Here is a 19,585-nt window from a genome sequence, read left to right on the forward strand (position 1 = left end):
GACGGCGGAAGTGCCGGCCCCTCCTGCATATTCATGACGGCGGCGGCGCCCTCATGAATAATGCAGCGATGCCCCGCCCCCTCCGGGCGGCCCGCCAATCCGGGCCTCGTACGCAAATGCGGCCAATCCGAGGCGCCGTTTCTTCCGAGGGCCCGGGTGGGGCGCCCTCTTTGGGAGGCGGCTGGCGATTGGAGGAGGCGCCCGGCGGACGGTCCCACTAGGAGGGGGGGGGGGCGGAAGGAAGATCATCATCAATCGTATTTATTGAGCACTTACTATGTGCACAGCACTGTACTAAACGCTTGGGAAGTACAAACTGGCAACATATAGAGACAGTCCCTACCCAACAGTGGGCTCACAGGCTAAAATCGGTTTTCGACGGGGCTATTATCCCCCAAACACCCCGCCTACCACCACCGCAGTTTATATTCCTAACCAACAAAATGCCGTCTTCAACCCCTTCCCTTAAATTCCCCCGGTTTCCCCAGACGTACAGACGCTCCTACCCCCGGCTCTGCTGTCTCTTGACCCCGTCCGTTGGCCACGTGACGTGCTACTTTAGGGACTGGCTGCCGATTGGTGAAGAAGCGCGGCGGAACAGGAGGGACCAATAGGAACGGCGCGCCGGGGGGGCGGGACCAAGGAAAGCCAATCGGAGCTCAGCGATTGGGCCGCCGCCCTGAAAGGCTCCCGCCTCTTTCCCCCCCACCAGCCCCGCCTCCAACCCGGGGAATCAATCAATCAATCAATCAATCAATCGTATTTACTGAGCGCTTACTGCGTGCAGAGCACTGTACTAAGCGCTTGGGAAGTACAAGCTGGCAACATATAGAGACAGTCCCTATCCAACAGTGGGAATCCCGATTTGCTCCCCCTCCCCCTCCTCGCCCATCCTCAGTCAATCAATCAATCAATCAATCAATCGTATTTATTGAGCGCTTACTGTGTGCAGAGTACTGTACTAAGCGCTTTGGAAGTACAAGCTGGCAACATATAGAGGCAGTCCCTACCCAACAGTGGGAATCCCGATTTGCTCCCCCTCCCTCTCCTCGCCCATCCTCAATCAATCAACTAATCAATCAATCAATCGTATTTATTGAGCGCGTACTGTGTGCAGAGCACTGGACTAAGCGCTTGGGAAGTCCAAGTTGGCAACATGTAGAGACAGTCCCTACAGTCTAGAAACACTATACTAAGCGCTTAATACAGCCAGGGGTGGCAGGAGACCTCCCTACTTGTTTTGTTTTAATAATAATAATAATGTTGGTATTTGTTAAACGCTTACCATGTGCCAAGCACTGTTCTAAGCGCTGGGGGAGATACAATAATAATAATTCATTCATTCATTCAATCGTATTTATTGAGCGTTTACTGTGTGCAGAGCACTGGACTAAGCGCTTGGGAAGTCCAAGTTGGCAACATATAGAGACGGTCCCTACCCACCAGTGGGCTCACAGTCTAGAAGGGGGAGACAAGGAACAAAACAAAACATATTAACAAAATAAAATAAATAGAATAAATATGTACAAATAAAATAAGTAAATAAATAGAGTAATAAATACTTGTTTTGTTTTAATAATAATGATAATGTTGGTATTTGTTAAACGCTTACTATGTGCCAAGCACTGTTCTAAGCGCTGGGGGAGATACACTAATAATAATCATTCATTCAATCGTATTTATTGAGCGCTTACTGTGTGCAGAGCACTGAACTAAGCGCTTGGGAAGTCCAAGTTGGCAACATATAGAGACGGTCCCTACCCACCAGTGAGCTCACAGTCTAGAAGGGGGAGACAGAGAACAAAACAAAACATATTAACAAAATAAAATAAATAGAATAAATATGTACAAATTGGAGTAATGAATACTTGTTTTGTTTTAATAATAATAATAATGTTGGTATTTGTTAAACGCTTACTATGTGCCAAGCACTGTTCTAAGCGCTGGGGGAGATACACTAATAATAATCATTCATTCAATCGTATTTATTGAGCACTTACTGTGTGCAGAGCACTGGACTAAGTGCTTGGGAAGTACAAGTTGGCAACATATAGAGACGGTTCCCTATCCAACAGTGGGCTCACAGTCTAGAAGGGGGAAGACAGAGAACAAAACAAAACATATTAACAAAATAAAATAAATAGAATAAATAGGTACAAATTAAATAGAGCAATGAATACTTGTTTTATTTTAATAATAATAATGTTGGTATTTGTTAAACGCTTACTATGTGCCAAGCACTGTTCTAAGCGTTGGGGGAGATACAATAATAGTAATCATTCATTCATTCATTCAATCGTATTTACTGAGCGCTTACTATGTGCAGAGCACATAGAGAGACAGTCCCTACCCACCAGTGGGCTCACAGTCTAGAAGGGGGAGACAGAGAACAAAACAAAGCATATTAACAAAATAAAAGAAATAGAATAAATATGTACAAATTAAATAAATAGAGTAATACATACTTGTTTTGTTTTAATAATAATAATAATGTTGGTATTTGTTAAATGCTTACTATGTGCCAAGCACTGTTCTAAGCGCTGGAGGAGATACACTAATAATAATCATTCATTCAATCGTATTTATTGAGTGCTTACTGGGTGCAGAGCACAGAATGTATTGAAGTAAATAAAATAAATATGTACAAATTAAATAAATAAATTAATAAATAGAGTAATAAATACATACAAAGATATATACATATATACAGGTACTGTGGGGAGGGGAAGGAGGTAAGGCGGGGGGGATGGGGGAGGAGGAGAGGAAGGAGGGGGCTCAGTCTGGGAAGGTGTCCTGGAGGAGGTGAGCTCTCAGTAGGTAATGTTGGTATTTGTTAAGCGCTTACTGTATGTCAAGCACTGTTCTAAGCGCTGGGGTAGATACAAGGTAATCAGGTTGTCCCACGGGGGGCTCACAGTCTTAATCTGTAAAATCTGTAAAAATGGGGATGAAGACTGTGAGCCCCCCATGGGACAACCTGATCATCTTGTAACCTCCCCAGCGCTTAGAATAGTGCTTGGCACATAGTAAGCGCTTAATAAATACCAACATTATTATTATTATTATTGTATCTCCCCCAGCGCTTAGAACAGTGCTTGGCACATAGTAAGCGCCTACGAAATGCCATCATTATTATTATCCCCATTTTCCAGATGAGGTCACTGAGGCCCAGAGAGGTTAAGTGACTTGCCCAAGGTCACACGCTGACAAGTGGCGGAGTCGGGATTAGAACCCACGACCTCTGACTCTCAAGCCCGGGCTCTTTCCACTAGGCCTCGCTGCTTCTCCGTTCCGTCGTCCGTCTCCCCCTTCTAGACTGCGAGCCCGTTGTGGGGTAGGGATGGTCTCTACCTGTTGCCAAATTGTACTTTCCAAGCGCTTAGTACAGTGCTCCGCATACAGTAAGCGCTCAATAAATGCGATTGAATGAATGAATGAGAGACCGGGTTTGAGGGGGTGGGGGTAGCTTCTCCAGGACCACCCCCCTTCTCCCCTGGTCCCCTTATTCCGCTCTCCGGACACCGGTCCATCCTCCTGCTTCGCCCTTTCTCTCCATCTCTCTTCTCATCCGGTTCATTCATTCTGTCGAGTGTACTGAGCGCTCACCGCGTGCAGAGCACTGGACTGAGCGCTTGGGAGAGTCCAATCCGGCGATAAATGGGGCCCATTCCCTGCCAACACCGAGCTGTCTTGGGGAGGAGAGGGACCTGAAGAGGAATAAATAAATGGCGGCTAGGGAAATAAGGGCTGTGGGGCTGGAAGCGCTTAGTACAGTGCTCTGCACACAGTGAGCGCTCAATAAATACGATTGACTGATTCTCTAATTTCTCTTTTGGTCCGGCCCTGCGTGTCTCCCTGCGTGGCTCGGTTGCAAGACTGTGAGCCCGCTGTTGGGTAGGGACCGTCTCTATATGTTGCCAACTTGTACTTCCCAAGCGCTCAGTACAGTGCTCTGCACACAGTAAGCGCTCAATAAAGACGATTGATGATGATGATGATGATGAAGAGCCCGGGCTTCGGAGTCAGAGGTCGTGGGTTCCAATCTCGACTCCGCCCCTTGTCAGCTGTGTGACCTTGGGCAAATCACTTGACTTCTCCGAGCCTCAGTTCCCTCATCTGTAAAATGGGGATGAAGACTGCAAGCCCCAAGTGGGACAAGCTTGGATAATAATAATAATAATGATGGCATTTATTAAGCGCTTACTATGAAGCACTGTTCTAAGCACTGGAGAGGTTACAAGGTGATCAGGTTGTCTCACAGGGGGCTCACAGTCTTAATCCCCATTTTACAGTTGAGGGAACTGAGGCGCAGAGAAGTGACTTGCCCGAAGTCACACAGCTGACAAGTGGCAAAGTGGAGATTTGAACTCGTGACCACTGACTCCAAAGACCGTGCTCGCTTAGAACAGTGCCTGCCACATAGTAAGCACTTAACTTGGAGAAGCAGCGAGGCTCCGTGGAAAGAGCCCGGGCTTGGGAGTCGGAGGTCATGAGTGCACATCCCAGTTCCGCCACTTTCATTCATTTCTATGAATTTATTATTTATGAATTATTATTCATTATTATTATTATTATTATTATTATGAATTTATTGAGCGCTTAATGTGTGCACAGCACTTTACTAAGCGCTTGGGAAGTACGGGTTGGCACCATACCCCCCATCTTACCTCCTTCCCTTCCCCACAGCACCTGTATATATGTATATATGCTTGCACATATTTTTTACTCTATTTATTTCTTTATTTATTTTATTTGTACATATCTATTCTATTTATTTTATTTTGTTAGTATGTTTGGTTTTGTTCTCTGTCTCCCCCTTTTAGACTGTGAGCCCACTGTTGGGTAGGGACTGTCTCTATACGTTACCAATTTGTACTTCCCAAGCGCTTAGTACAGTGCTCTGCACATAGTAAGCGCTCAATAAATACGATTGATGATGATGATGATGGGCTCACAGTCACTTGTCAGCTGTGAGGCTTTGGGGCAGTCACTTCTCTGGGCCTCGGTGACCTCATCTGGAAAATGGGGATGAAGACTGTGAGCCCCCCGTGGGCCAACGCGATCAGCTTGTAACCAGCACTTAGAACAGTGCTTGGCCCATAGTAAGCGCTTAACAAATGCCGTTATGATTATTATTAGCAAATACCAACACTAGCGTGGCTGAGAAGCAGCGTGGCTTAGTGGAAAGCGCTTAGTACAGTGTTCTGCACACAGTAAGCGCTCAATAAATACGATTGATGATGATGATGATGAAAGAGCACGGGCTTTGGAGTTATGGGTTCACATCCCGGCTCTGCCAGTTGTCAGCTGGGTGGCTTTGGGCCAGTCACGGCACTTCTCTGGGCCTCAGTTCCCTCATCTGTAAAATGGGGATGAAGACTGTGAACCCCCCCCGTGGGACAACCTGATCACCTTGTATTAGCGTGGCTCAGTGGAAAGAGCCCGGGCTTTGGAGTCGGAGGTCATGGGTTCACATCCCAGCTCTGCCATTTGTCAGCTGTGTGACTTTGGGCAAGTCACTTCACTTCTCTGGGCTTTGGAGTCAGAGGTCAGGGGTTCCAATCCCGGCTCCGCCAACTGTCAGCTGTGTGACTTTGGGCAAGTCACTTCACTTCTCTGGGCCTCAGTTCCCTCATCTGGAAAATGGGGATGAAGACCGTGAGCCCCACATGGGACAACTTGATCACCTTGTATCCCCCCAGCTCTTAGAACATAGTAAGCGCTTAACAAATACCATCATCATTACTATTATTATTCTCTGTGCCTCAGTTCCCTCATCTGTCAAATGGGGATGAAGACTGTGAGCCCCCCGTGGGACAACCTCATCACCTTGTAACCTCCCCAGCGCTAAGAACGGTGCTTTGCACATAGAAAGCACTTAACAAATAGCATCATTATTATTATTCTCTGTGCCTCAGTTCCCTCATCTGTAAAATGGGGATTAAGACTGTGAGCCCCACATGGGACAACTTGATCACCTTGTATCCCCCCCAGCGCTTAGACCAGTGCTTTGCACATAGTAAACACTTAACAAATACCACCATCATCATTATTATTATTCTCTGTGCCTCAGTTCCCTCATCTGTCAAATGGGGATGAAGACTGTGAGCCCCCCGTGGGCCAACCTGATCACCTTGCAACCTCCCCAGCGCTTAGAACAGTGCTTTGCACATAGTAAGCGCTTAATCAATGCCATCATTATTAGGATTATTTGTCCCTCCCTGGTTGTTCCCCAGGCTTTCTGTAGAGAAGCAGCATGACTCAGTGGAAAGAGCCCGGGCTTTGGAGTCAGAGGTCTTGGGTTCAAATCCCGGCTCTACCGATTGTGTGACTTTGGGCAAATCACTTCACTTCTCTGGGCCTCAGTTCCCTCATCTGTAAAATGGGGATGAAGACTGTGAGCCCCCCCGTGGGCCAACCTGATCACCTTGTAAGCTCCCCAGCACTTAGAACAGTGCTTTTTGCACATAGTAAGTGCTTAATAAATGCTATTATTATTATTACTTCACTTCTCTGGGCCTCAGTTCCCTCATCTGTCAAATGGGGTTGAAGGCTGTGAGTCCGCCGTGGGCCAACCTGATTACCTTGTAACCTCCCCAGCGCTTAGAACAGTGCTTGGCACATAGTAAGTGCTTAACAAATGCCATTATTATTATTGCTTCACTTCTCTGGGCCTCAGTTTCCTCCTCTGTCAAATGGGGATGAAGGCTGTGAGCCCGCTGTGGGACAATCTGATCACCTTGTGACCTCCCCAGCGCTTAGAAGAGTGCTTGGCACATAGTAAGTGCTTAATCAATGCCATTATTATTATTGCTTCACTTCTCTGGGCCTCAGTTCCCTCACCTGTCAAATGGGGATGAAGGCTGTAAGCTCCCCAGTGCTTAGAGAAGAGTGCTTGGCACATAGTAAGCGCTTAATCAATGCCATCATCATCATCACCATGATGATGATTCCTCCTGGTCCAGCTGCTGCTCCTGGGCCGTGGGACAATCTGATCACCTTGTGACCTCCCCAGCGCTTAGAAGAGTGCTTGGCACATAGTAAGCGCTTAATCAATGCCATCATCATCATCATCATCATCATCATCATCATGATTCCTCCTGGTCCAGCTGCTGCTCCTGGGCCGTGGGACAATCTGATCACCTTGTAACCTCCCCAGCGCTTAGAAGAGTGCTTGGCACATAGTAAGCGCTTAATCAATGCCATCATCATCATCATCATCATCATCATCATCATCATCATCATGATTCCTCCTGGTCCAGCTGCTGCTCCTGGGCCGTGGGACAATCTGATCACCTTGTGACCTCCCCAGCGCTTAGAAGAGTTCTTGGCACATAGTAAGCACTTAATCAATGCCATCATCATCATCATCACCATGATGATGATGATTCCTCCTGGTCCAGCTGCTGCTCCTGGGCCGTGGGACAATCTGATCACCTTGTGATCTCCCCAGCGCTTAGAAGAGTGCTTGGCACATAGTAAGTGCTTAATAAATGTCATTATTATTCTTACTTAACTTCTCTGGGCCTCAGTTCCCTCATTTGTCAATTGGGGATGAAGACTGTGAGCCCGCCGTGGGCCAACCTGATCACCTTGTAACCTCCCCAGCGCTTAGAGCAGTGCTTTTTGCACATAGTAAGTGCTTAATAAATGCCATTATTATTATTGCTTCACTTCTCTGGGCCTCAGTTCCCTCATCTGTCAAATGGGGATGAAGGCTGTGAGCTCCCCAGCGCTTAGAAGAGTGCTTGGCACATAGTAAGCGCTTAATCAATGCCATCATCATCATCACCATGATGATGATGATGATTCCTCCTGGTCCAGCTGCTGCTCCTGGGCCGTGGGACAATCTGATCACCTTGTGAGCTCCCCAGCGCTTAGAAGAGTGCTTGGCACATAGTAAGCGCTTACTCAATGCCATCATCATCATCATCATCATGATTCCTCCTGCTCCAGCTGCTGCTCCTGGGCCGTGGGACAATCTGATCACCTTGTGAGCTCCCCAGCGCTTAGAAGAGTGCTTGGCACATAGTAAGCGCTTAATCAATGCCATCATCATCATCACCATCATCATGATGATGATTCCTCCTGGTCCAGCTGCTGCTCCTGGGCCGTGGGACAATCTGATCACCTTGTGAGCTCCCCAGCACTTAGAAGAGTGCTTGGCACATAGTAAGCGCTTAATCAATGCCATCATCATCATCACCATCATCATGATGATGATTCCTCCTGGTCCAGCTGCTGCTCCTGGGCCGTGGGACAATCTGATCACCTTGTGAGCTCCCCAGCGCTTAGAAGAGTGCTTGGCACATAGTAAGCGCTTAATCAATGCCATCATCATCATCACCATCATGATGATGATGATTCCTCCTGGTCCAGCTGCTGCTCCTGGGCCGTGGGACAATCTGATCACCTTGTGAGCTCCCCAGCGCTTAGAAGAGTGCTTGGCACATAGTAAGCGCTTAATCAATGCCATCATCATCATCATCATCATCATCATGATTCCTCCTGGTCCAGCTGCTGCTCCTGGGCCGTGGGACAATCTGATCACCTTGCAACCTCCCCAGAGGTTAGAAGAGTGCTTGGCACATAGTAAGCGCTTAATCAATGCCATGATGATGCTGATGCTGATGCTGATGATTCCTCCTGGTCCAGCTGCTGCTGCTGCTGGTCCCCGGGGCCCCGGCGTCCCGCCTCGGGTGGGCGTGGCGGGGGGCTTCGGGGGGCGGGGGGCCGGTGACGCGTTCGCGGCGGCGGCGGCGGCGGCTGCTGCGGCTGCTCGTCCGGCGGCTCCGTCCGTGGCCGGCCGGGATGGAGGCCCAGCGGGCGGGCTCCGGCCTGGGGACCCCGAGGGCGGCCCCCGGACCCCCCCTCCTCTCCATCAACCCCCCTCCATCCCCCCTCCTTTGAGCAAGCTTGCCTTCAGCCCGGGATCCATCGATCCCTCCATCCCTTCCCATCCGGCTCCTCCTCCCCCCCAACCCTCCCGGGGGTCGAGGCTGAGATCCCCTCCCCTCCTCCCCTCCCTCCTCCCGGTCCCCTCCCGGAGGGCGGCGGGCGGGGTCCGAGTCGGGCCTGGGGGCTCCGAGGGCCCCCCTCCCCCTTTTTCCCTCCGACCGCCTCCTGGAAGAGCCGCAGCCCCGGGACCGAGGCAGGTAAGAGATGATGGGGAAGGGGCCCTCTGGCCATCTCCGGCCCCATGAATGAGCCTTTGAGCGGCCCCACAGACCCCGTGTGTTTCCGCTTCCCTCCCTGCTGCAGGGGGATCCGGGGGGCGAGGGGGACAGGAGGGGCCCCTGTCTCCCCACCCCTCTGGGGAGCTCCCCACTGCAGGCCCTGCGGCCTGGAGCTGAACGCGTGAAGCAGGGGTCTCCCCCATCAAATCCCCCAGCGGCTGGGGATCCGCGGCTGGGAGTGGGAAGGCGAGGGGTGGGGGGCAGAGAGAGAGGAGGAGAGGGAGAGGGAGAAACGGAGGGTGATGGTGGGAGATGGAGAGACAGAGACGGAGCGAGCGAAAGGGACTGGAGAGAGGGGGAGAAGGAGAAGGTGATGGGGAGAGACGGAGAGGAGAAAGAGAGGGTGATGAGGAGGGATGGAGAGGGGGAGAGGGAGAGGGAGATGAGGCGAGATGGAGAAAGGGAAAGAGAGGGTGATGAGGAGAGATGGAGAGAAAGAGAGGGTGAGGGAGATGAGGGGAGATGGAGAAAGGGAAAGAGAGGGTGATGAGCAGAGATGGGGAGAGGGAAAGAGGGTGATGAGAGATGGGGAGAGGGAAAGAGAGGGTGATGAGAGCTGGGGAGAGAGAAAGAGATGAGGGAGGATATGGAGAGGGAGAAAGAGGGTGATGCCGGGAGACGGGGAGAGAGAAAGAGAGGGTGATGAGAGATGGAGAGAAAGAGGATGAAGAAAGGAGATGGGGAGGGAGAAAGAGGGTGAAGAAGGGAGATGGGGAGGGAGAAAGAGGGTGATTGGGAGAGATGGGGAGAGAGAAAAAGAGGGTGTGAGAGAGGGAGAGGGAGAAAGAGTGATGAGAGATGGGGAGAGAGGAAGAGAGGGTGATGGGAGAAGGAGAAAGACAGGGTGATGAGGAGAGATGGGGAAAGAGAGGAGGCTGGAGGGAAGCAGAAAGAGGGGAGCGCTAAAGATGGAGAAGGAGATGGAGGCCGAGGGAGAGACGGAGGGCCAGAAGGGGAGAGACATGGAGGAGGCGGAGAGATTGAGGGAGGTAAAGACCCAGGGGGTAGGGAGAAGGGAAAGGAGTGAGATGCGGGGCGGGCGGGGGGCGGGGGGGGACGGGAAGGAGGGGGAAAGGGGGAGCCGGGCGCTAGGACTGGCGTTGGGGTGAGTGAGGGGGGGGGGGGGGCCGGGTTGGCTTAAGCTCCGGGCACCTGGGGTGGGGGGAGGGCGATCGGCCCTTCGAGCCGGAGCTTGGGTGGGGGGTGGGAGCCGGGGGGGCGGGGGGGAGGGGTGTCGGGGAGGGGAGGAGAGCGGGGGTGGAAGGGTGAGGTGGCTCTGCCCTCATCTCCGGCATAAATTGACACCTGCAGCAGCTAGGCGCCTGCCTGGGCCCGTGGCATGGCGTGGCCGCGGGACTCTCTCTCTCTCTCTCTCTCTGCCCCGCGTTGGCACACACACACACACACACACACACACACACACACACTCACACACACAACCCAGGCAGCTCAGTGCGGGGGGGTGGGGGTGGGGGGCTGGTTATGCAAGAGGGACCCAGACACCCTCGCCCTCCCTCCCACCACCAGCCCCTGCTCCCCCCTCCAGGCTCCTGCCTCAGGCCCGTTCCTAACGAGGATCATCCCAAAGCACCCTCTGGTAGTGGGGAGGGCTGGGAAGGGGGGCCGGGGAACTGGGACCCTGAAGGGGGGAGTGGGAGGCCTGGGGAAAGGGGGCTTGGGACCCTGAAGGGGGAAGGGGAACGTTGGGGAAGGGGGAGAGGGACCTGAGATCCTGAAGTGGAGAGGGGGGCGTGGGAAGGGATGGGGAAGGGGGCAGTGGGAGGCCTGGGGAAAGGGGGCTTGGGACCCTGAAGGGGGAAGGGGAAGGTTGGGGAGGGGGGTTAGAGGCCTGGGACCCTGAAGTGGAGAGGGGGGTGTGGGAAGGGATGAGAATGGGGAAGTGGGAGGCCTGGGGAAAGGGGGCTTGGGACCCTGAAGGGGGAAGGGGAAGGTTGGGGAAGGGGGTTAGAGGCCTGGGACCCTGAAGTGGAGAGGCGGAGTGGGAAGGGATGGGGGGGTGGCAGTGGGAGCCCTGGGGAAAGGGGGCTTGGGACCCTGAACGGGGAAAGGGAAGGTTGAGGAAGGGGGCTAGAGGCCTGGGACCCTGAAGTGGAGAGGGGGCAGTGGGAAGGGATGGGGAAGGGGGTCAGAGGGCTGGGGCCCTGAAGTGGAGGGGAGGGGGGTGAGGAGGGACGGGGAAGGGGGGCGAAGAGGCCTGGTACCCTGAAGTGGGGAGGCGGGATGGGAGAGAAGATGACTGAGGAGGGGGCGGAAGGGAAAACTCGGGGAAGCTGGACAGGATGATTGGAAGGAAGAGGGAAGAAAGGAGGCCACATCCCCAGCCTCGGCGGAGAATTATGGCCACGTTTAGGAGCAAGGGAGTTGGGGGGGGGGGGGGGGGCTCAAGAGGAAAGGGGAGGAGGGGGAAAGGAGGGAAGGGAACTGGAGGCCCCCGGCGGGAGAGGGTGTTTCTGTGCAGCTTAGCACAGTGCTCTGCACACAGTAAGCGCTCACTAAATACGATTGAATGAATGTGCGGGGCCTACCCCCCTCCCCATTCCCCAGTCCCTTCCCTCCCCCCAGTCCCCTCCCCACCCAATATGGCCCCCAGGCCTGGGTCACTCGTGCTGCCTCCTTATTGGTCAGCAAAGGGGGCAGGAGGAGGGGCTTTGGGGGGGGGGGGGGGGATGTGAGGGGCCGGCCGGGCCCAGTCTCTCCAAATTGTGGGCCCTTTAGGCTGGACAGGGCAAATGATGCGGGCCCAGCCATCCCGGCCCCCCATTGCGTGGCCCTCCCCTTCCAACGACCGGATTCCTCCCTCGCCCCCCGACTTCGGTCCCCAGGGGCCAGGCGTCCTCCCGATGCCCAATAATGTCCGGTCCTTTCCCAGTGGACCAGGCTTTGCCGTCACTTACCTTCCAAACCGTCACAATTCGCACCGTGTCCACTGTGGTCTTCCTCTCCCGGCCTCTGCGGGCTGGGGAGGCGGGAGGGGCCCACGGAGATTCCGGGGGACAGCCGAGGGTCGGGGGTCCCCGGGGGGGGATCGTGGCCCGGGGGGAGCTGGGGAAGGACCGGACCTCTTGGGTCTCCGCCTTGAAGCTGGGAGGATTTGGGGTGGGGGTGAAGGGAGCCCCGGGTCCCAGGGTCCGGGGTAGGCCCGAGCCCCCCGGTGATGGGGGGATGCTGGCGGGGGGGATCTGTGTGCTCCTGGAGCCGGTTACCCGGGTGACGGGGCTGCTGCGGCCCGCAACGTTACCGCGGCAACCGGCTGCGCCTTGAACCCCGGAGGAGGCTGCGGGGCGGGGGGAGCGGGAAGGAGGCCACTTTGGGGGCCCGGGCCGGGGGGCACAAGAGGCGGAGGGACGGGGCTGGGCCACGGCTAAGAGCAGAAATCAGGGCCGGGGCCGGGGCAGGCCCGGGGCCGGGGCCTCGGAGCCGGGCCGCCTGGGCCCGGGGGCGGCCGGCCCGCGCCGAAATGTAATTACAAGTCTGGGGTAATTAAAGCGGATAAACAAACCCGCCACTTCCTGCTAATTAGCGACTTTGTGTTCTCCTTCTGCCGTTGGTTTTTCTCTCTCTCTCCCCCTGGGGGAGGGGCGCCGGGGGCCCCTTGGGCAGGGGGACTCAAGCCCCTTGGGGGTGCGGGCCGGGGGCCGGGGGCCGGGGGCCGGGGCCCGGGGAGGTGGAGGCCGCACTGGGCCCGAAAACTAACCACCTGTCTTCTCTCTGTCTCCCCTTCTCCCTTCCTTCCCGCCCTCCTCTTTCCTTCTCTCTCTCCATCTCTCTCTCCCTCTCTCCTTGCCGGTGTCTCCCTCGCTCCCTGTCTCTATTTCGCTCCCTGTCTCTGACTCTGTTTCTCTCCCCGTCTCCGCCTGTGTCCCTCCCTCTCTGCCGCTGCCTCTGTGTCTCTCCCTCTCCGCCTCCGGGTCTCTCCCTCTCTGTCTGCGTCTCTGCCTCTCGCTCCCCGTCTCTCCGACCTCCTCCTCTCCCAATTTCCCCCTCCCCTCTGTCCCCATTTCTCTCCATCCAGGTCCTGCGGTCTGTCTCCCCCAGCCCGGCCCGGACGCTGCTTCCCCCAACGCCCTGACCCTCCTTCCCCTGCCCTTCCCTGCCCCTCTTCCCAGAGCCGATGGAGCGCAATAGACTCTCCCCTTTCCTTTACTAATCCCCATCCCCAACCCCTCAGCCCCCTTCCCCTTCCTCCTCCCCTCCCACCCCTTCTACTCCCTCCTCTTCTCCCCCACCTCTCCAGCCCCTTCCCCTCCCTCAGCATCCCTCCCCTCCCCGTCCCCCCCATCTCCCCCTCTCCTCTCCTCCTCCTCGCCCCCTCCCTCGCCCCCCCCAGCTCCCTCCTTCCCCCCCCCCTCCATCCCTCCCCTCCCGGGAGGGAGGGGCAGGGCGGGAGGGGGGGGGGACAGGGAGGGGGCCGTTGGAGCCCCCCCTCCAGCATGTGGATCTTGGCGCTGCTGGGGCTGCTGGGGCCTGGGGTGGCGGGGGCCGGGGCGGGGACGGGACCCGGGGCCGGAGTGGACAAGTACCCGGTGGTGGGGACGGCCTACGGCCGAGTGCGAGGCGTGAAGAAGGAGCTGAACAATGAGATCCTGGGCCCCGTGGTCCAGTACCTGGGGGTGCCCTACGCCACGCCGCCCGTGGGCGGCCGCCGCTTCCAGCCCCCCGAGGCCCCCGCCTCCTGGCCGGGGGTCCGCAACGCCACGGCCTTCGCCCCCGTCTGCCCTCAGAACCTGCACGGCGTGCTGCCCGCCATCATGCTGCCCGTCTGGTTCACCGACAACCTGGAGGTGGCGGCCGGCTACGTGCAGAACCAGAGCGAAGACTGCCTCTACCTCAACCTCTACGTGCCCACCGAGGACGGTAAGGGGGCCGTGGGGGGCGGTGGGGGGCTCTCCTCCTCGCTCCCTCCTTCCCCCGCACCGGGCCGGGCCGACGTCCCGCCTGGCCCCGTCCCACGCGCCCGCCCCGTCGCCGACCGGGGCCGGCCGCGGACACCTGCCGTCGTCCACGCCAACATTCCCCAGCCGCCGCGCCGACGCCTCCCCGCCGATGGTGCTGGTGTTCCCCGCCGGCCGTGCCGCCGTCCCTCACTGACCCCGCCGACATCCCCCAATGACCGCACGAACATCCTCCGCCGACAGTGCCCACATCCCCCCATCCGCTACACCAATCCCCGCCGACCGTGGCAACATCTCCCCACTAACAGCGCCAACTTCCCCCCAAGGCGCCGTGCCAACACCCCCCACCAAGTGCACCAACATCTCCCAACCACCGTGCCAACATCGCCCACTGACTGCGTCACCATCACCCACTGACCGCACCGACATCCCCCACCGACTGCACCAACACTCCCAACCAACAGTGCCAACATCCCCCCGATCCCCAGGCCATCATCCCCCAATCACCAGGCCGACATCCCCCACCGACCGCTCCAACATCCTTCACCAACCCTGTTAATATTTCACTAAAGACCACGCCAGTGTCCCCCACCTACCACACCAACATTCCCCCACCCACCACGCCGACATCCCCACCGACTGCACCAGTGTCCTCCCACTGACTATGCCAACATCCCTCCACTGACCACGCCAACATCCCCTCACCAACCCCACTAATGTCTCCCCATTGACCACGCCAACGTCCCCCGCCGACCGCACCCACATCCCCCGCCTACCATGCCCAAATCCCCCCTAGCTGTCACGTCAATGTCCCCCAGTAATAAAAATAACGATGATGGAATTTAAGCGCTTACTGTGTGCCAAGCACTGTTCTAAACACTGGGGGAGATTCATTCATTCAAGACTGTGAGCCTGCTGTTGGGTAGGGACCATCTCTATATGTTGCCAACTTGTACTTCCCAAGCGCTTAGTACAGTGCTCTGCACACAGTAGGTGCTCAATAAATTCATTCATTCATTCATTCAATCATATTTATTGAGCGCTTACTGTGTGCAGAGCACTGTACTAAGCGCTTGGGAAGTCCAAGTTGGCAACATATAGAGACGGTCCCTGCCCAACAACGGGTTCACAGCCTAGAAGGGGGAGACAGACAACAAAACAAAACATGTGGACAGGTGTCAGGTCATCAGAACAAACAGAAATAAAGCTAGATGCACATCATTAACAAAATAAATAGAATAGTAAATATTTACAAGTAAAAAAAATAGAGTAATAAATCTAGGAGATAATCAGGTTGAACACAGTCCCCGTCCCACATGGGGCTCCCAGGCTTAATCCCCACTTTACAGATGAGGTAATTTGGGCCCAGCGAAGTGAAGTGACTTGCACATAGGTCCCGGCACATAAGTGGCGGAGCCGGGATTAGAACACACGTCCTCCGACTCCCAAGCCCGGGCTCTTGCCACTAGGCCAGGCTGCTTCTAGACTGTGAGCCCACTGTTGGGTAGGGACTGTCTCTATATGTTGCCAACTTGTACTTCCCAAGCGCTTAGTCCAGTGCTGTGCACAAAGTAAGCGCTCAATAAATACGATTTATTGTATTGTGAGCCCACTGTTGGGTAGGGACTGTCTCTATATGTTGCCAACTTGTACTTCCCAAGCGCTTAGTCCAGTGCTGTGCACAAAGTAAGCGCTCAATAAATACGATTGATTGATTTATTGATTCCCCTAGACCATGCCAACGTGCACCAACCCCCCGACTGAGCAGACCAATATCCCCCCGCCAACCACACCTACGTCCCGCACCGACCGCACTAAAATCCCCCCGGCCACACCAACGTCCCCTCACTGACCGCGCCGAAATCCTCCCCCGACTGCACCGCCATGCACTGATTTCCCCCCACCCAATATGCCAACATCCCCCCCGAATATGCCAACATCCCCCCCACCAACCCTGCTAATGTTTCCCACTGACCACACCAACGTCCCCCATCCATCCCCCCCATTCATTCATTCATTCAATCGTATTTATTGAGCGCTTACTATGTGCAAAGAACTGTTCTAAGCGCTGGGGGGGAAAACAAGGGGATCAGGTTGTCCCCACCAACTGTACCACTGTCCCCCCCCACCGACCACACTGATATCCCCGCACCGATCACACCGACATCTGCCCTTCTAGACCGTGAGCCCACTGTTGGGTAGGGACCGTCTCTATATGTTGCCAACTTGTACTTCCCACGCGCTTAGTACATGCTCTGCACACAGTAAGCGCTCAATAAATATGATTGAATGAATGCCCACCAATCGCACCATCGTCCCCCCGCCGACCGTAATAATAATGATGGCATTTACTAAGCACTTACTATGTGCCAAGCACTGTTCTAAGCGCTGGGGAGGTCACAAGGTGATCAGGTTGTCCCCCTGGGGGCTCACAGTCTTCATCCCCATTTTACAGATGAGAGAACTGAGGCCCAGAGAAGTGAAGTGACTTGCCCAAAGTCACACAGCTGACAATTGGCGGAGCCGGGATTTGAACCCATGACCTCTGACTCCAAAGCCCGGGCTCTTTCCTCTGAGCCACGCTGATTCTCTACTAATGATGGCATTTGTTAAGCGCTTTCTCTGTGCCAAGCACTGTTCTAAGCGCTGGGGAGGTTACAAGGTGATCAGGTTGTCCCACTGGGGGCTCACAGTCTTCATCCCCATTTTACAGATGAGGCAACTGAGGCCCAGAGAAGTGAAGTTACTTGCCCAAAGTCACACAGCTGACGGCGGAGCCGGGATTTGGACCCATGACCTCTGACTCCAAAGCCCGGGCTCTTTCCACTGAGCCACGCTGCTTCTCTACTAATGATGGCATTTGTTAAGCGCTTTCTCTGTGCCAAGCACTGTTCTAAGCGCTGGGGGCGTTACAAGGTGATCAGGTTGTCCCACTGGGGGCTCACAGTCTTCATCCCCATTTTACAGATGAGGCAGCTGAAGCCCAGAGAAGTGAAGTGACTCGCCCAAAGTCACACAGCTGACAATTGGCGGAGCCGGGATTTGGACCCATGACCTCTGACTCCAAAGCCTGGGCTCTTTTCCACTGAGCCACGCTGCTTCTCTAACATCCCCCTCCCAACCTCCCCGGCGCTTAGGACAGTGCTTTGCACATAGTAAGCGCTTAATAAATGCCATCATCCTCATCACCGACAGGGCCCACATCCCGTCACCAACCCCGCTAACGTCTCTCCACCAGCCACGTCAACGTCCCCCGCTGACCACACTAACGGTCCACCAACCACGCCAACGTACCCCCACTGACGGCACCAACATCCCCCCACCAACCGCACCGAAATCCCCCCGCCGACCGGACCAGTATCCCCCAACCAACCGTGCCCACCTCCCCGACCGGGAGCGTAAATGTCTCCTCCACCTTCATGGTCTTCCCCTCCACCGCCCTCCTTCTTGACCAGACTATCTCCCCCGTCCCCGCCCGCCGCTCTCTCCACCCCTCCTTTCCTTCCATCTCCTTGACTCCAGGCTCCCCTCGCCCCGTGACCCCTCGCCCTGCGTCCTTTCCCGCTTACTCCATTTCCGGGGCGTCGTGGGGCCGGGTTACTGGTGGGTACCAGGTACCGAGCCTGGGAGCTGAGTTCAGGGGCAGATGCTCGGGTCCCTGAAGGGAGCAGCGGCCGGGGCAGTGAATCAGAGGCCGGGTCGGGGTGGGGTGAGAGGACCGGATGCCTGGGTCCCGTAAACAAGAGGACGAGGACAACCAGAAATGTGTGTGTTTGTGCGTGTGTACGCGTGCGTTGAGCGGGGGCCGATCGCGCCTTCTCCCTCTCCCACCTTGCTCCCCCAAGTCAGAGGGAGTCGTCTTCCCCGACCCCCGCCTCCGGTTTGACGCTCTCCTGGCCCCGGGTGACCTCGAGGTCGGCCGGGGAGACGGGAGCCAGGGGTGGGGCGCCAAAGGAAGGCCCAGCCCCTTCCCCATGGAGCCTCAGACCCCCAGGAAGGGGCTGAACGGGGCAGAGGAAGGATGGGGAGGGGGTTCGGCCTGTTTTCACCCTTCCCCTTCCATCTTCTCCCCCTGCCCTCCTCCAGGAAGCAGACAGGGGATACTCGGGGTCCCCTTCCCCCTCTCCTCCCTCCACCCCGGTCACAGGGTGATGCCTGGGTCCCCCCTCTCTCTCTGGCCCCCCACCGCCGTCCCTCCTGAGGGTTTGGGCTGGGGAGGGGGCCCTGGCTGAGGGGGTCTCGGAGGAGTGAACAGGACGGGTCCCTCGCCCTCTCGCCTCTAACGCTCTTTGACTTTCCAGCTCCGAAGGGGATTCCAGCACCGAACCCAAAGGCACTGCCACCGCAACCCCCACCCGTCCGCGCCGCCCCGGCGGCCTTTTTGGATTTTCCGGTTGTGGGGGGCAGATCCGGGGGGATTTGCCTTTTTTGCCCCCCCCATCTTGTTTCCTTTTTCTTGCTTTTTTTGGGCCCTGGTTTTGATCTCCTCCCAAACATCCCCCCCCCCCCCGACACCCCTCTTCCTCCACCCCCGCCTCTCCCCCAACAAATGGTCCTTTTTTTTTTTTCTCTGTTTTGTGTTCCCGGTCTTAGGTCGGCTCCCCAAATCCCGTGACGAGTCGACGCTCAATCCACCCCAGCCAGACGCAGGTAGACTCTCCGCCGCCGCCGAATCGCATGGGGGCGTCCGCCTGTCGTCCCCCCCACCCCCCCAAAGGCCCCCCGAACCCCAGATTCCCGGCCCTCAACCACCACCACCAAAAGGGAAAGATTCTGGGAAAGGAAATCGGGGAAGAGGAGAAGGGGTTCCAGAACGGGACATTTGGAGATTCTGGAAATTTGGAACCAGTCCGGAAAATTGGGCGGGGGTGGAGGGTAGGGGGAGAAACCTGGAAAAGTTGGATGAAAATCGAAATTTAGAAAGGGAAGAAATTCAGTGGGAGACATTTGAAGTTGGGCCTAATAACGACATAATAACAGTAACAATAATAATCACAACAGTTATAGAGAAACAAGACATTTGGCGATTGGACCCAAAATGACCAGTTGGAAAAAATTTGCAAGGAAAACATCAGCAAAGTCTGAAAAGTAGACTTTGGGAAAGGACGGGAAGATCTTCCCATCCGAAATACGTTGAGAGCCCACGGAAGAGAAAAAGAGACTCAAAATCTGGGGAGAAGTGTGAAATTGGGACAATTCCGAATTTTGAGGGAAGACGGCAGGGAATCGGGAAGCTGAAAAAGGCTGAGGTTTTGGAACCAGATGGGCAAATGCGGCTAGATTGGGCAAACCCGGCAGGAAGTTGGAGCATTTGAAAAATGGGAAAAGGTTGAACCAAATTTTCAGATTAAAAAAAAAGGTCAGGAAATTGGAAAACTCTGGAGAACTCAAAAGAGTGGAATGTTTTAAAAAACACCCAATAATGGAACATTTATA

The 19,585-nt window shown here is 55.5% G+C and overlaps 1 protein-coding gene across 1 annotated transcript in view; it reads left to right on the forward strand.

The window, feature by feature from the left end:
- The first annotated feature begins 13,807 nt into the window (after positions 1-13,807).
- Positions 13,808-19,585, forward strand: part of NLGN2 (neuroligin 2) — a 31,715-nt gene continuing 25,937 nt past the window's right edge. The window contains exons 1-2 of the mRNA XM_038768577.1: positions 13,808-14,111; positions 18,743-18,799. Of these exons, the coding sequence (XP_038624505.1) occupies positions 14,006-14,111; positions 18,743-18,799 (163 nt within the window). The 5' untranslated portion in view covers positions 13,808-14,005. The remainder of the gene's footprint in view (positions 14,112-18,742; positions 18,800-19,585) is intronic.

The sequence above is a fragment of the Tachyglossus aculeatus genome, chromosome Y4 (assembly GCF_015852505.1).
Source record: "Tachyglossus aculeatus isolate mTacAcu1 chromosome Y4, mTacAcu1.pri, whole genome shotgun sequence".
In the NCBI taxonomy this organism is placed as follows: Eukaryota; Metazoa; Chordata; class Mammalia; order Monotremata; family Tachyglossidae; genus Tachyglossus; species Tachyglossus aculeatus.